Source organism: Anoplophora glabripennis, unplaced genomic scaffold (genome assembly GCF_000390285.2).
Source record: "Anoplophora glabripennis isolate ALB-LARVAE unplaced genomic scaffold, Agla_2.0 scaffold674, whole genome shotgun sequence".
Taxonomy (NCBI): Eukaryota; Metazoa; Arthropoda; class Insecta; order Coleoptera; family Cerambycidae; genus Anoplophora; species Anoplophora glabripennis.
This window is the reverse complement of record NW_019426031.1, coordinates 216,259-234,536: the sequence shown is the minus strand read 5'-3', so window position 1 is coordinate 234,536 and position 18,278 is coordinate 216,259. Positions and strand designations below refer to the sequence as shown.

General features: G+C 31.5%; 1 protein-coding gene across 1 annotated transcript in view; it reads left to right on the top strand.

Moving 5' to 3' along the window:
• The window catches only part of LOC108909999 (F-box/LRR-repeat protein 16), a 39,079-nt gene that overhangs the window by 17,571 nt on the left and 3,230 nt on the right, over nt 1–18,278 (top strand). Inside the window, exons 2-4 of the mRNA XM_018714484.1 lie at nt 78–369; nt 11,189–11,384; nt 13,476–13,624. Coding sequence (XP_018570000.1) covers nt 78–369; nt 11,189–11,384; nt 13,476–13,624 — 637 coding nt within the window. The remainder of the gene's footprint in view (nt 1–77; nt 370–11,188; nt 11,385–13,475; nt 13,625–18,278) is intronic.

Here is an 18,278-nt window from a genome sequence, read left to right as displayed (position 1 = left end):
ATATAATTCAATACCACAGTACTTTGTCTGTGTCATATTGTGCAGATAATTAACTTTTTCTCTATTAACTTTTCCAGGCGCTGTACGAGCTGGAGCTAGCGGGCTGTAACGAAATCACAGAGGCGGGCCTGTGGGCATGTCTGAACCCCCGGATAGTGTCGTTGACGCTCACCGACTGCATAAACGTCGCCGACGAGGCGGTGGGAGCGGTGGCCCAGCTGCTGCCCGCGCTTTACGAATTCTCCCTACAGGCCTACCACGTCACAGACGCGGCCCTAGGATACTTCTCGCCAAAACAGAGCAACTCCCTCAACGTGCTCAGGCTGCACTCCTGCTGGGAGATCACTAATCACGGCGTTGTAAATATAGGTGGGTGGTTGAGCAACTTTTTAAAATGTATGTACATATATTTAAGCGCCTCGTAGATTTTTTTGATAACAATTATCTAGGTCCGTGAGTAAATCGTACATGACCAGAGACGGATTCAGAACACCGCACGTGTGAAGAAATGATGAACAATATATTTTAATAGATGTAAACAAGTGGTTAATAATTAGGGGTAACTACCCCGAAGAAAACAAAAACTAAGAAAGCAATCTTCACTTTATTGTGCGTCGACTACACTCTATGATACGTGATATTATACTACTTCGCTGTACTCTTCCCTCTCCTCTGCTCTGCTCTCCCTGGCCTGCGGAATTTGCTGTCGCAAGGCATTGGCAGGAATACCCTTTGCCGATGGATGACTGATACTAATTTGGGAGGCCCAAGTTGGGTGGTAGTGACGATTAGGGGAATATTTTAAATACCGCTAACATAGATAATTTTGTATTTTGTAAAACACATATACCACTAAGCATAGAATAGTGTCCAATAACAAGTGGACATGGTTCATTGTTAACGAAGCATTAATATTGGTGACACTAAAATTTAGGGATTTTTAGCTTTAAGTATCAGTCTTGTAATGTTGGTTGCCTAACTTTGGTGGTCACGCGGCTCTAATAATTATCTAAAATAAACCTGAAAAATGTGTATCATCAATAAAAATTCACAAACTTAATACTCTGTGCAAATATTTTGAGAGAAAATATCTTTTATTATTTTTTTCTAGCAGAACTTTTGATAAAGAGGTTACGTAAAAATACGTAAAAAATAGTCCAGCCATTGAAGCATTTTGGCTACCAATTTTTTCGGATGTAATGGATTGACGTGAAATTTGAACTGTAGCTAGGCAATAGCTCAAGAAACAAAAGTTATATAGTGCCGATGTGTGCTTTTACCCTAGGGGTGGATGCCACCCCTTCTGGAGGGTGGAAATTTTTTTTATTAAAAATAACCTCACGATTCGATAGAGGGGCGAATTCTAAACAAAAAATGTTCTATAAAAATTTTCTGCACAGTTACTACTTTTTGAGTTATTTGCACCTAAACATGTTCGTTTTTAGCCCAAAAAATGCATACAAGTTTTATTAAAAAAATGATCATAAGCCAAAATGAAAGTAATTAAATAGCAAAGAGATTGCTTTTTTTTGTAGATGGTACAGAACCCGAATTATGACTCCCAGAAGTTGAAGTCAATTTCGAAGATAGCTAGATAGATAATCGAAATGTTCAACGTCCTGTAGCGGAAAAATTAAAGGTTTTTCTAGGAAAACTTATATAACACCTATTAAAGTTCTTGAAAAGACCTTTAAATTGAGTGGTGATAGAAGTCGTTAGCATGAAAACTTATGAAGTTACAATCAAAATAAAATGATTGTCTTGATTTTTGAGAAAAAAAATCGGTGTTAAAATTAATGACTTGACGGAAAAAAAATAAACGTATTCCTTCTGCAATTTACTTTATTTATGTATTAACAGTAGATTCTGCCTGACTTAAAAAAAAATGCATTTACTTTTAAATAAAATCTTTCAATTTTTTANTTTTTTCGGATGTAATGGATTGACGTGAAATTTGAACTGTAGCTAGGGAATAGCTCAAGAAACAAAAGTTATATAGTGCCGATGTGTGCTTTTACCCTAGCGGTGGATGCCACCCCTTCTGGAGGGTGGAACTTTTTTTATTAAAAATAACCTCACGATTCGATAGAGGGGCGAATTCTAAACAAAAAATGTTCTATAAAAATTTTCTGCATAGTTACTACTTTTTGAGTTATTTGCACCTAGTTGAAGTCAATTTCGAAGATAGCTAGATAGATAATCGAAATGTTCAACGTCCCGTAGCGGAAAAATTAAAGGTTTTTCGAGGATAACTTATATAACACCTATTAAAGTTCTTGAAAAGACCTTTAAATTGAGTGGTGATAGAAGCCGTTAGCATGAAAACTTATGATGTTACAATCAAAATAAAATGATTGTCTTGATTTTTGAGAAAAAAAATCGGTGTTAAAATTAATGACTTGACGGAAAAAAAATAAACGTATTCATTCTGCAATTTACTTTATTTATGTATTAACAGTAGATTCTGGGAATTTGAACGATTTTAGAAGCCTAACTTAAAAAAAATGCATTTACTTTTAAATAAAATCTTTCAATTTTTTATAAAATCGCCTTTTTTCAAAATATATCAAAAACTAACAAAGTTATAAAAAAGTGATAGAATAAGAATTTGTAGGTTTTTTCTTACTGAACAATTTACTTTTTTAAATTTTTGTAGAACAAAATTTGACTGAGTTATGACCGTTAGAAGCTCAAAACTAAGCTTCAAGACTGCCTTTCCTGAGCCCTTTTAGCTTACAAATCTAAAAAACGAAGGGCTCCAAAAAACTGCAAATCACAGTACTTAAAGTGCTTTAAATTCCATACAAAACGGTTATTTGGATAAATTTACAACTTTAAAATTACAAAAGTTGTGGCAAAAAATTAACCGCATTTATTCGGTAAAATTATCGGTGCGGATAAATTACCATCATCTTTGTGTATTTTGGAGCACTTGTGAACTGATTTGAGTAAGTATTTTAATAATATACATACACACACGTATCCATTTATAATGTATATAATTTTTTTTATTTGATATTTTTAATAAAAAAATATTAAGAATAAATTCAATAAAATTAAAAAAAAATTAGTTATATCATACTCAGATATAATTTTTAGTAAATTTTTCTATAAGAGGTAGGGTTTTTTATAAAGGTTTTTTGGGTGGCTGAAAAGTTGCAATATATCATAGATCATTGAAAACCAATAAAAAATTTATAATTCAACATATTCATACAATTAAAACATCTCAAACTTTCAATAATATTTTATTTTATTGTAAGGGATTGTTTTTAAGAGTTGCAACTTTGTAATGAGTCGTAAGCTTTCTAATGAATAACAAAAGAAATGCAATACATTGTGAATGCACCAAAAGAATATTTCAAACTGTTAAAAACTTTTTTTTCTATTTTTTTGGCCATGGAAGGTTAGTTTTTATGGATTTTTAAGGGTTGAAAAGTAATTAAATTTCATAAATTCTATTAAAAAACATGAAAGGACCTTTATCCAACATATTTGAACATTTAAAATACGTAAATCTGCGAGTCTCGCATTTTTTTCGTACAAGGGTAGTTTTCACCCCCAAATAGAAAAAAGCACACATATGGACAATATAACTTTTGAAGTGGGGGGGGGCAGATGAGCTTGTATGCAAATTTTCAGGAAAATCCATGCTATCCGAAAAAATTGGGAGCTTTTACTTTATTTTCGCCTTCAGTGACTGGACTAAAATAATAATTCATTATACGGTATTTATCAACGGTATAGTTTTAATTTTTTTCTTTATTTACTGGGTACTTGAAACCTGTGATAAAATTATTTAATCATATTTTTCTCTTAAAACCTAATTGTCAAAAGAGAGATTTGATTTCCAATTCTCATTAAGAAAGAACTAAATATTGTACATAATATTGAACTACCTTTGTTGTTGAACAAGTACCTATAGCCAAATCACCCTAATAGCCTAATAGTATCTAATACCTAAGTTCCTTCAACTTTCATAAATACAGTCACATCATCTTTTTCTACAACTTTCTCATACATATTTCAGTGTATTAAATTGTAAATCGCGTAATTTGAATTTTAGATTAGTCACGTACTTGCTTAAAGAGCCTCAATTATAGACAGTGGACAGTTGTTTTTCATTTTTATTTCGGAACTCGTCCAAAGTATTTCAGCAAAAAAATTAAAATTTAATATGTTTATGGTCTTGGCCAGCCAAATTGTCATATCTAAACCCGCTGGACTTCAATGTTAGGGGTTATCTGAAAAGTAAAGTTTAATCTACTCCAACAGATACGAGTACAGCAACCAATAGAAGACGGGTGCAATGAATTAAAAGAAAACCACCACATGAAATTAGCTTCAATTAGTTCCATTAATAGAAGATGTCAGAAATATATCGATGTGGATGGTTCGCATTTTGAACAATTGTTGTAAATACGTAACGTTAATTTTGTTTCTTGTTTAGTTGCTGTTGCTTGGTAAATATATGTTTATTATTATTTTGATACAAATTGTTCTTTAAAAGGCAAATACATATTATTTTAAAGAGGTCTAGGTATCTGCCCTCGAAGTTTTGTGCATAAAATTCGGACCGCCCTGTACAGACAATATGTATAAAGATTCCTAAAGATCTATTTTCGAGAAACATTGGACAGCAAAAATTGCAACTAGGTAGGTTATTTTGATTTGTTTTAAAGATGCTGCGTTTTTGTTATTTTTAGTAGTTTTTTTATGTGTATAACTTTTTTATTTGTGAACATTTTTGATTTTTCTAAAGTGTAATTTTTTTTTTTGAGTTAGGTACCTATTTTTTATTTGTTTCTGAACTATATAACTCCGCTGAAACGGCATATCAGAAATTGAATATCAAATGCGTTTTTAACTTAATATCGCATTTACTATTGTCTATGTACCGTAAACTCATATATTTGCCAATCATAAACAAGTATATTATATAATCTTTAATATAAAAAAAATATTCGAAAAATGTAGGTCAAAACAGAAATCAAACTTGGTTGAATATACCAAAGAATATTCTTATTTGATTGGAGGTTATAAAATTTAATTCATTTTAATTAAATGAACTTAATGGATAATATAATAATTATTATTTCAAATATTCCTCACAGGCGTGATATTTTTTATGTCTCGGTGTCTGCTTTTTTTTGACGCAAATAGAAATTTAAAAATACTACTAATATTACTTTTTAATCAACATTTGCCGTCCATACATAAATAGGTATTTACTAAATGTGACATAACATCTTAATACTGTGAAGTATATAGGTAATTTCCATTATGTTATCAACAAATTTTGAGCATAGAGATAATAGTTATCAAATTATGCGATTTAAAGATAATATATGCCATCTCTGTCGAGTCTCCTTACGTATAACAAACAATCCATCTTACATTTTGGCGAATGCGCCAATGTTATTTGTTAAATACCAGAAACGGTGAAATAAAAACTATTGTTTGTCGTTAAATAGTCTGAATTTATGTTTTATATATTATCACATTTACAAACCTTTTTATAATGAAAAACCTCAATATTTTTTCGAAATAATCATATTAACTGCTCGTAAAGTTATATTCTTTCACGCATATACAGATTTATTATTAAATTTTTCACCTCAAATATTACATCTGATTTGTATCGTTTTTAAAGAATAAAAAGCAAATTAAGGTAACGTAGAGTAAATTTTATTTATTCAGTTCGCTGCCTTGATTAACTTTCGTTTAGAAATACCTAGTAGGTAGATTTCTTTTATATGCGGTTTGATCATGCAAAAAGTAACGGCAATTTTCAAATTGTGCGTGTTGTACCTTGTCTATAGAGTTGATTATTTCTGTGTGTATTAGTAACACTGTTGGTAACATACCTGTCAATTTTTAGGCAGCTGCGATTGAGCAAAGATACCTATTATTATTATATGGAAGCGGAGGCAAACCAATTTGAACACTTAATAAAATAACATTCTTTCACTCATTGATATTTTGCCTTATTCTTTAAATGATGATTTTATTGTCATATCCAAACCAAAATTTAAAAAGTCGTATGTCGTTGTAAGCAGAATTGAAAAAGTTTTAAAATGAGGTGGCACTGTAAAAAGAGTAATTTACGTCCCTGCAGGTACTAAGAGCCCCTACTAAGAGGTAGCTTTCAAGACACCAAAACTTACGTCATCACTTGAAAAGAAAATCGACGCGACTCAGTTTTTTTTTTGTTTTTTTTTTTTAATTCCGATATTTTCCAGGTGGCAAGTTTTAATTGGAACACCCTGTATAAGCAATTTAATTGTATAATGTAGTTTAAATTGAATATTTGACTTTTCAGTCTGATTAAATTTATTTTGAAACTTATATTTGCAACAATACGCCTTGCTTGCAAAATTCGTGAACTATGAATTTGTAAATTAGAGTCAGAGGAATTGAACGCGTATAATGAACAAACTAATGTTAGGAACTAAGGCTATAATTCATACAGATCGATTTATGAGGTGTCACAGCCGGTAGTATCATTAGGTGTAACGAAGGTCACCTTTAGAACTCGTTAAAGGTAAGGTTTGGCTATACTCCAGTCGAATTAGTGTTTCAACGTGAAAAAATTATTAGTATACCTTTTATTGCACTTTATGACGGGGAAGGGTATGTAGAATGATAATATAAAAAAAAATAACACGAAAGAAGTGGCGCTAAGTTGGCAAATTGTAAATAAGTAGTAAAGTTACGCGTTTTTTCACCTCAAGTCTTTTTCTATCTTTTCACCTATTTGTTAACTGTAAAATAAAAGTCGAACACGAAAAATTCAGTTATCGAAAATTGCGCAGTATTATTGCAAAAAGCGATGGATTTTGATAATATTTATGGAAAAGACGGTCAATCCAAAGAACAACATATGTGCCAAAGGCCGATTCGATTGACCGTGAAATTATCGTTCCAAGTATCTGTTAATTAATTTCGTTTGTTTTTTGCAACTAATTGTTTAATTACTAAACGTTAAGGCCCCCACAGACACACGTTCTTTTTGGCAGTTTTACCCGTACAGTTTTATCTGTACGGGTAAAACTGCCGGTGTGTGGCTAAAAACCGTCGTTCTTCCCCGCGTTTAAGAATATCTGTCCCAGCTTGATTAAAACCGTCCGTTTTGAACATGTTCGTTCAAGTCGGTACGTGTGTGTGACGACGCGGTTAAAAAGGACCTTTTTTTTCAGTGAAGTGCTAGTCTTTTGCAGTGCATTTTTTGTATTTTGCGACTTCACTTTAGGTTTTTTTTTTAGGTCTTCGTAACTTCTGCCAGTAGCAAGAAATCTAAGTGAAGCGGTACGACGCTCATGCGGTGTAATACTTTGCCTCATTAAGGTATCTTGTTTTTGAATTAATGGTGTTACTAAAGTAAGCAGCTCTAAATAAGTTTCTTCGTCCTTTCGCAAATAATTAAACCAATCTCCCGGCTCTAGTCGTAATTCATGCAAAAGATTAACGTGTGAAAATTGTTTTCTTTTAAGTAACCATTCTTTAACCCATTTTGAACGTTTTTTTTTTGTTTTTAGATTTAAATTTTATAGCAATTGCCGCCGCTACTGCCAGTGTTGTCGAATATTCCATCACAGAACGGTTGATGTTAATGACACCACGATTTAAAAAAAAACTGAACAAAAAACACGTCTAGTGTGTGGCTGTTACCGTTGTTCGTGTTTAAACTGTACGGGTAAAACTGCCAAAAATAACGTGTGTCTGTGGGGGCCTTTACTTTTAGATGTTAATATCGTAGATATAGTTTTTAATTGATCCAAAGAAACGTATCGAAAAAGAAAAATTTCAAAAAGTTTAAATTAAGTTGCCCTTTACAACTAACAACGTAGGACGTGCAAAACGGCGTTATAAACAAATTGTCCCAGGGTCCGGCAAAAGCCAATGGGGAATTCGCTCTTTTTGCATCAAATAGAAATTGTTTTTACGGTAATAGGCATGATGACAGTAACCAAGAATCACTAAAATTATGTATTTATCTAATGAAACATTGTTCATGGATTATAAAAAACGTTATTTCTATATTATAAGCGAGACTGATAATATTTTTGATAAAATAAAACTACAAAATGCAGCAAACCGCCATGATAGGTTGAACATCAATCAGAGCGAATTACGTCACATCTATGTAAATGTCATTTTGTGTCATTTGTACTTCGACAATATCCGCAGTATTTATCTTCGTTTAAATATTTTGTGTTTCCCAACTTTCACTTGCTTAGTTTTGTGTTACCAAAACCATAACCTGGAAACGTTAGGTACTTGAAAAGTTTTTAAAATATGGAAAGAAAATGAAGCTGTGAATTAATAAAATATCAAAAAGACTATGTTTGTGATCAAAAGTGTATCCATGCATAAATTGGTGTTGAGATATAAACAATCCTGCGACACATTTTTGAAAAAAACTCGTATTGACTGATGAAGATGACAGGAAAGTTGAAGCAGAGACGAGACCAGCATCAAAGCTGTTTTTGGCATGAGTTAAGATATGGCAGAGTGACAGCCTCACGAGCGTTTGAATTTAGAAAAACCAATGATGCAACTCTGATCATGTTAATAATGGGAGGAAAAATATTAGACGCATCGGCCATGAAACGCGATAGAATGTTGGAGGATGAAGTGAGAAGTACCAGTTTGGGGAAAAAATTAATAAAATGTAGTATAATGCTTTGCAAAAACTATCCCACGATAGCAGGATCGCCTGATAGAATCTGTGAAGACAGTATTATTGAAATTAAATATACCACGAATATGAAGACTTTTAAAAATTATGTGGAAAAAGGAAAACCGGCCCAGAAGTTTTATGTGCAGATAGCAAATAGAAATGTATTTGATAGGGCTTCAAAAGGGCTATTTCGGTGTAGCTGATTGCAACTACAGTTCAAATTAAAAAAGTAGAAATAATTAATGTTATATTTAATGACAACTACGTATCAGATTTTCTTAATGTTTTAGTCTCTTCTTGGAAAGATAATGTAGGTATATCCATTATTATATCAAAGTACAATTTGAAGGTAAATAAAATGCATGTACTATTATGGTAACTTTGTATTTTTATTTAACTAATGAATCTTGCAACACAAAATATTAGCACCTTATGTTTACTGTTGACAAACATAGATGTGACGTCACGTAGACGCCATGACACCGGCGACCGTTTTCCGTGAGTTTAGACATAAAATTAAAATGTCAATATTTTTCTACTAAATCTTTTATTTTCTACAGAAATAAGATATTTTTTGGACATAGTAAATACATCCGAACATCATAGAACAGTTTTTCAAAATCTGTCTTCATGCCTATTTTAAAAAAAAGAGAAATCATCTACGCCTCTTTGTTCCCAATATAGACCAGCAAAGGAAACATTTTGAAATTTATTAATTACTGGGCGTGATTTTATTGTTGGAAAGTCTTGGAAATGATAATAAAAGAGGCGTCTCATCAAATGGGTTATGGAAAAAGTATAGCGTCATTGTTTTTTATCAACAAATTCGTCATTTTTCGTTCTACGCGTTTTTGTAAAAAAACTATTAATCTTAGCAAAAAATGTTCAAGACGATTTGATCCAGAGACTTTATAAGTTAAAATTACTTTATAAAAAAAATTATTGCACAATTAAACGGAAAAAGTGTTTTTTTTAATAACTTTTTAAATAATTAATAAAATCTTACGAAACTTTCCCAAAATGTGAGTTTTATATCCTTAAGAGATGTGCAAAAGATGGGCTCGATGGGTCAAATAGTTTTTGCAAAATTCCATTTATTTATCACATTTTTGCAAAAAAGGCCCATTTTCAAATAACTATTCCGGGGTAGGGTCATGACTAAAACATTCTTTTTGGGCCCATTTTCTTCGAAGGGACACCAAGTATCCTCTAGTTAAAATTTTAATTTTTTTTTTTTTTCAAATTTAGTTGTATATGTTACCAAATAAAAGGCACTTTTTTCCCTAATAAACAAATAAAATATCTCCGCCGTTTTTAACTTTTGAAGGAAGTTATATACGCCATTCGAAAGCTTGTAAAAAAACTACAAATTGAAAAAAAAGTGTCTACGACCAATAGGTCCAAAGTTAGCAATTTTTTTAAATCACAGAACAATTTGTTATAAACATTATTAAGACCTGAAATTTTAACATTTTGTAAATGAAGGTTTAAACTTTATGCATTGTTAATTTTAATTGAATTTGCCCATAATTGATCAATCCAGAGCTCGTCAAAGTAAGGGTACGCGGCAGTAGCCCTTCAGGGAGTGGTGGTGGGAGGATCTTCCTTTCAACCAGGAAAAAACTGGACAATGTCAAATTTGTAATATATCAGCTTCTATGTAACGTAGAACTTTCTTTTTTTTTAATGTGGGGTAGCTCGACGAAAAAATTACTTCTGCAAGAATATGTACCTTTTAAAAATTTCTAGGGGACTGTAAAAGAATACAAAGAAATAATTATTTATATTTATTAAAATAAAAACTGTTATTCTTATTATAAAAACTTTTGATTTACTGTTATTCAATTCTACTTTTTTTGGCAGGAATTAATTTATCACGATTTTCTTCGTCTTGTAAGAAATCTGTCTCTTCAAAAATGCTTTCTGTAAATTCTTCGGTAGGTATCATCTGCAGTTTCTCGTTTATAGGTTTCTCTACGTATTCTCACGATTGGCCATGGCAATTTTTGCAAATCATACCTTTCAAGCCGTGTGTTTTCTGCAGCTACAGCTTTGTGTTGTACAATTGTTCTTACAACCGTAGGAAACAATTTTTAAGCGTCACTTCTTTCGAGTTACTTTTTTGATATTATCATTCTACCGTCATAAAGTGCAATAAAATGTCTACTAACAATTTTTTCAGATTTTTCTGTTTTTATGATCTAATTCGACTGGAGTACTAGTTATTATCGATATATTGCGCCACTGCATTTTGTATATGATATAGACAATAATTAGGTGTCAAAACAAGAATGCACTAACAAATTTTCTTATCCATTTTATTGGTACAAAACTAATAGAACAAAAATAAGCTGTTGTTGTGTGAATTTAAGTTTTAATTTTACTATCCCACAAATTGTTTAAAGAGCCTATTAAAATGTTTTAAAAACATTATTTATTTCTTTTTCAATTAAATTATTATCTACCTTTTCCAATTTTACGTAATTAATAGGTTTATTTTTGCAGTTCACTCGCTACCGAATTTAACAGTGCTAAGTTTATCAGGGTGTAGTAAAATCACGGATGACGGAGTAGAGCTTATAGCCGAAAATCTGCAGAAACTAAGATCCTTGGATCTCTCCTGGTGTCCTAGAATCACCGATGCTGCCTTGGAGTGTATAGCATGCGACCTCAATCAATTAGAAGAACTAACACTAGACAGGTAAGTAACAATAAATTCAGCAGTCTAAAAATTAAAAAAAATTGATTGATTTTTTTTAACTGCAACAATTTCTATATAGTGTGTATACTTTTAATATTTGAGTCCACAAACTTACGTCATGTCAATTTTTTTTGCATACAGTGGCGTAGCATTTAAGCCGCGCGAAATTAAGTAGGACAAATCTGATAGTTTTCCTAATGTTCACAATTTATTTATTTTTGTTAAAGCAGCATCTGATGTCTAAATTAAATATATACAGGATGTCCCGGTACTTGATATAAAAAAGTCGAGTACAAATAGATGAGGTCAAACTAATATCAGTTCTTCATATAATTTTTTTCATACAGGCCTTCGTTAACAAGTTACGGGCCCTCAAAGGTGAAAATTAAAAAGTTATTTTTAATTACAGTCTCTAACTATTAACTTCAGCATGATGAAAATTTGGTGATCGATAACACATGCGTACAGCTTGTTTTTGATGTTGTAAGTGAAACTTCATTATGCCCAGAACGCCAGGTACGGGCTATACCCATTGGTTAACAACCCAGAATTTTTGCATATATGATGATCGTAATCTGCCTACATAAAAAATAAGTTCCCTGAAGAATTTGCCAGCGATAATACCCTCTTGGTTCAACTCGGTAAAATTAACAGTTTAGGAAGTATTTGTGATTTTATGTCACAGTGCACATCGAGCGGCGCTTCCACCATTTTTTGTTTTTAATTTTTAATTGGACATATTACTATGTTATTAAATTATTACCTACTATTAATGTATGGGCAAGAATAGTAAATAATAGGTCCATACGTTTTTGAAAAACGTCTGAATGGATACCGATATTTGGAGTTTTTGCAAAATAATTTGCAGCTACTATTAGACGATGTTCCATTAGACGATGTTCCATTAGACACCCGAAGAAACATTTGATTTCATGCACGATGGGGCTCCTCCCCATTTCAATATTGATGTACGAAACTATTTATCCATTGTCTTTAATAATAAATGAATTGGGAGAGGAGGCCCAATTTCATGGCCACCACGTTCTCTAGACTTAAACCCGATTGACTTCTTCCTGTAGGGATACCAGAAAAGTTTAGTGTACTCAACCCCAATACAGACAAGGGATGAATTGCTACAAAGAATTAATTTCCATTGTGATAATATCAGACATAGGTACCCCAGAAATGCTTTTTCGTGTACAAACAAATAACATTCTAGACATAGGAAGTGTGTGGAGGTGGAAGGTGTCCATATTGAAAATGGATTTTGATAGTTTTTTTTAAACTATTTTTTTTAACTGATTCTTGTTTTTTTTTTCTATTTTGTGTTATGTGTAAAGTGTGTTTATCAAATTTTGTTAGTGAAAATTACATTAGCAGACAGCAAAATATTTTAGGCTCTTATTTTAAAAATATGTACGGTTCTAACATAGCAATTATACCTATCCAATTAAAAATTAAAAACAAAAAAATGGTGAAATTTGCTCGATGTGCATTTTGACATAAAATCACAAATATTTCCTAAACTGTTAATTTTACCGAGTTGATCCAAGAAGGTATTATCGTTGGCAAATTCAGGGAATTTATTTTTTATGTAGGCAGATTACGATTATCATATATGCAAAAATTCTGGGTTGTTAACCATTGGGCATAGTCCGTCTCTGGCGTTTTGGGCAAAATGAAGTTTCACTTACAACACCAAAAATAAGCTGATAGCATGTGTTATCGAGCACTAAAGCATCATGCTGAAGTTAATAGTCATAGAAAAATTTATATTCAATTTTCTATGGTTAATAGTTTAGAGACTGTAAATAAAAATAACTTTTTAATTTTCACCTTTGAAGACTCGTAACTTGTTAACGAAAGCCCATATGAAAAAAATTTACCTATATGAAGAACTGATATTATTTTCATCTCATCTATTTGTACTCGATTTTTTTGTATCAAGTACCGGGACACCCTGTATATTCAAACGATTATGAAAAATATGGGCGTTTAACAAAATAAATGTAAATATTTTTCAGATTTATATCAAAAATGTTTATTTTTTCTTAATTTATCCCACCTAAAGCATTGTTTTATTTTTTTCAGATGTGTACATATAACGGATATTGGAATTGGATATATCTCGACAATGTTATCTTTATCATCCTTATATTTACGTTGGTGTTCGCAAATAAGGGATTTTGGACTGCAACATTTATGTGGAATGCGCAATTTACAAATTTTATCTTTAGCAGGTTTGTTCCTTTATACTACAAATAGGTACCCATGAAATATAATAAAACGATGACACTTAAATATAGTTCATACAATACGCAAAATAATTACAAGCCACGTGACCAGTAATTTATTTGTTGGGAACAGTAATTTTATTTCCTTTATGCTGGCAATTAAATTTCGGTAAAATTAAAATAACAGAACAATATTACATTAAAACACAACATTCTGTTTCACCGCCGGCTGTACTTGGTGTAATTCTTCACGAGATTCTATTCAACGAATCAGCGATCGCATTCTCTCGAGCGTAAACGTACCGGTTTGTCATTGTTAGTTGTAAACGAATAATTAATATTGGTGACGCTAAGATTTAGGGAAATTTTTGCTACCAATACCAGTCGTGCAATGTACATAGGTTTAGAGTAGGTTTGGCAACAATGCATCAAATATTGAATTTGAATTGAAGTAGGTATCTTATGCTGCTCACTAAAATTTATTTCAAGGTAAAAAATTTTCTTATTTCAATGCTTTTTGTTTTAAGTATGCAAAAAACTTGTTTATTTTTCTTAGATAAAAAATTTATTTTAACTAAAACGGCATAAAAGTATTTAAATCTTAATTCAAACTTGATTAATAAATGAAAAATAGATATCCCTTCCAAATCGTTATATTTTATACCATTGCAGGGCTGGTACTGGTAACGAAAATTCCCTAAATCTTGGCGTCACCAATATTATTTCGTTTACAATCAACAATGACAAACAGATACGTCTATGCTTCAGATAATACGATCGTTGATCGGTTGAATAGAATCTCGTGAAAAATTGCACCAATCACAGCCGGCTAAACATAATGTGTTTTTTCTACAAACGTCAAAAAATGACAAGGTTTGCGCATTGACAACAATATGCGAAGTGACACTTTTTTTCGGATTCTTACGTTACCATGACACCGTGCTTAATAAGAGTTTTGTATTTCAATCTTTGAAAAAATGAAGCAAAACTCCAAATTATTATTTATTTTTAAATGAATAACAATTAAATACTTTTAAAATAATGATATAATTTTACAATAACTTTAGTTATTATTTACAATATTAAGATTAATCGTTATTATTGTTGTCAACAACAGCCACTTTGTTTCCATAGTAACAGTGAAAACACTATTTTCTATAATAAATTAGGCATTTTACTTATTTATAATATTTTTAAGAGATAGATTTTGACGTTTGTAGAAAAAATATTGTTTGCATCTCGTGCGCGAACTACTTTGGTGGCCTCAAATAATTTTTTAACTCGGCTTCGCCTCATTAAAAAATTCAATTCTCGATCACCAAAGTAGCATTTCGCGCACTAGATACAAAAATAACTATTAACGTCATCTCGATCGACTTATTTTAATATTTTTTATTTTTACCATGACGGAAATAAAATAACTGTTCCAAACAAACTACCTGGTCACGTCAAAAATGATTTGCTTATGACTGGTCCCATTTTTGTATTATTGTCACTAATGTGAAATTCTGAAATAAACTATAGGAGTGACCCTATGAGTCAGTTAGTCTTTGAATACAAAAAAAAAATATTGTGATCTTTTACATATTAAATTATAACTCGTTTAAAATTTTAATTTAATGCATTTTTAAACTTGTGAGTACAATGGTATGCTTAAATACATTATTTAATTTCATCTGTGCTAAAAACAATTAAAATTCAATGTTTGAAATTAAGTACCTAGATATGAAAACTGTGTACAAGTTTTGTTTTTGATATTGGTTGTCTTTAGTATACAGGGTCACTTTTAAGGTGTACATCATTAGTATCTTATCTGTTAGTATCTCCACAGAGTACCCAATATTGGGTACTCTGTGGTATCTCCTGAACTATACAGGGTGTCCCACCGGAAACTGCGTCGATCGACATCTAGGAAAGTACTGCTCCAAAAATTTTAAAATTCTAGATCTTTCCAGTACTTCCGATTATACCGGAACGCGACACCAACTTCGTTATTTTAAATGGGACACCCTATATATTATTATATTTTGGTATTCTACGTCAAATTTGAGGGTCACTTTATTAAATATTCCCTATACCTAGGAGTTACAGAATTTGGGATATAAATATTTAAAGAAAAAATTTTACAAATCCAAGAGTTCGCGGAGATGCTAGTAACTCTTTTCAGGATGAGCGTGATATCAAGTGGATTTTTGGTACTTGCAAAGGACAAGAGTAACACTAAATTATAGTATATCAACAAATTAAAACATTTAATATTAGGTGTTTCATTTTTGCTGTTACATTTTGATAACTTCAAACAGCTATAACTGTGTTAACTAAATTATGGAACACCCTGTATTTTTTTACTCTGTCGTATGCTGATTGAAATTTCCTTTCAAGCCATATAAGCATTGTTAGGGTTGCCGTTACTACTTTTAGAGATATTTGCAATTTTCTATTTTTTGAACAGTTTTTCTCATATTAGACCTGTTGTCAAATTGGCTATGACCTGAAACACTCCAAAGCAAATAAAATAACTTGACATTTGTCAAGTTAGTTGTCAAATAATCGTTACGTTTGTAATAGTTTCTGCTGAATATTTTAATAAAAATGCTTGGGGATCATTTAAATTAACTAATGATGTTTATTTTAATTTGTTTGTTATTTATGGAAATGTGACAAAGTAATTTCAAGAACATATAGAGAATCTATTGCTTTTTTCCATAAATAACAAACAAATTAAAATAATCCTCATAAGTATAATTTAAACGATCCCCAGGCATTTTTATTTAAATTTTCAGCAAAAACTATTACAGACATAACAATAATTTGACAATTAACTTGACAAATGTCAAGTTATTTTAATTGTTTTGGAGTGTTTCTGGTTATGGCCAAGGCCGTAGCCAATAAAATGGTGTTACTTATCATATATATATAATATTTATTAGAAAACCATTACAGAAATATTAACATCTCAAAATTAAATTTTGTCTTCTAGCTTTCTTTGCAGCGAACAAATCAATTACCTCCTCGGTGTCGATGTCAATTCTGCGGTGGATTGACATTAACGCCAAACCGTTTAGTCTTTCCTGGCCTGTGGAGTTTCTTAAATAAGTTTTGAGGCGTTTCAGAGAAGAGAAAGTCCTCTCAGGGGTACATGTGGAAACAGGCAGTGTCGCCAAGATCTTTAAAAGTTGGTGAATGTTTGGAAACAAGGCCTGGTTGCATTCTCCGAGAGCTTCAATAGCACATGTTGGTCGATCTAGTTCAGATTCTTCCAGCCATTTTATCCGCCACATGTCTAATTCTAATCTTACTAAAAGAAATATTTTCTTTTTACATCATTTCGGAAAGGGATCAATCCCCCTTGATCCCCCCCCCCCTGGCTACGGCCTTGGACATGGCCAATTTGACAACATGTCTGATACGAGAAAAAGTGTCTAAAAAAATAGGAAATTGCAAATATTTCTAAAAGTAGTAACAGCAACCCTAACGATGCCTATATGGCTTGAAAGGAAATTTCAATCTGCATACAACAGAGTAAAAAAATACAAGGTGTTCTATTTAAATTAACAGTTATAGCTGTTTGAAGTTATCAAGATGTAACGGCAAAAATGAAACACCTAGTATTAAATATTTTAATTTGTTTGTATACCAGAACTTAGCGTTACCCATGCCCTTTACAGGTACCAAAAATCCTCTTGATATCACACTACTGAAAAGAGTTACTAGCATCTCCGCGGACTCTTGCATCAGTCAAATTTTTTCTTTAAAAATTAATATCTCAAAATCTATAACTCCTAGTGACCCTAATATTTAAAGTGACCCTCAAATTTCACATAGAATCAGAAAATGCAATAATATATAGGGTGTCCCATTTAAAATAACGAAGTTAGTGTCTTTCAATATAACCGGAAGTGCTAGAGTTCTAGATATTTTAGTTGTGTTCGCCCCAGGGACATTGCCATGTTACCAAATTTTAAAATTTTTCGGAGCAGTACTTTCCTAGATACCTGTATAGAAAATTTACAGGGTTAGTTAAATTACAAAAAAGTTGCATATTTTCTGAATGCATTTTTTGTCTTCTGAAAAGAAATCGGAGATAAATTGCACCTTTCTTGAAATAAGCTGAGAAATCTGATAACTTGACTTTTCTTATTTCTTCTATGCCTCTTTTATTATTGAAATTAGAGTAATGAAAGTTGGTATCCTAGATAAATGATACTATAGATAGGAAACTTGAACAAATTTCGTGGTCATTAACAACGCTAACTGTTGACACTTTCTCCAACTTCTATTGCTTTCCTTTTCTAGGAATTATCGGTAATACAGTGAGTTAAATTACCTGTAGCCGGTAAAAGATGCAAGCGCCATCTAGTTGTACGCTCTACAACTATATACCTACCTACTCAATATTTGTTTTAGGTATTCTGCCGCCGCTAAATTTAAAATTACATAACAAATCTCACCCTACACAGATCACTCAGAAATTGATTTTGTAAAATAATTTTCACGTAGATAATTTTTTTTGTCACCATGAGAAAATAAGTACATTTGATAAAAAGCATTAAAATCACTCAAGCATTAAAGACACTTTTAAATGCTCTAATAGTCTTTCTACTTAAAATAAGAAATAATTTTGATACTGTAACTTTTTAAAATGTTTGTTGAAAAAATT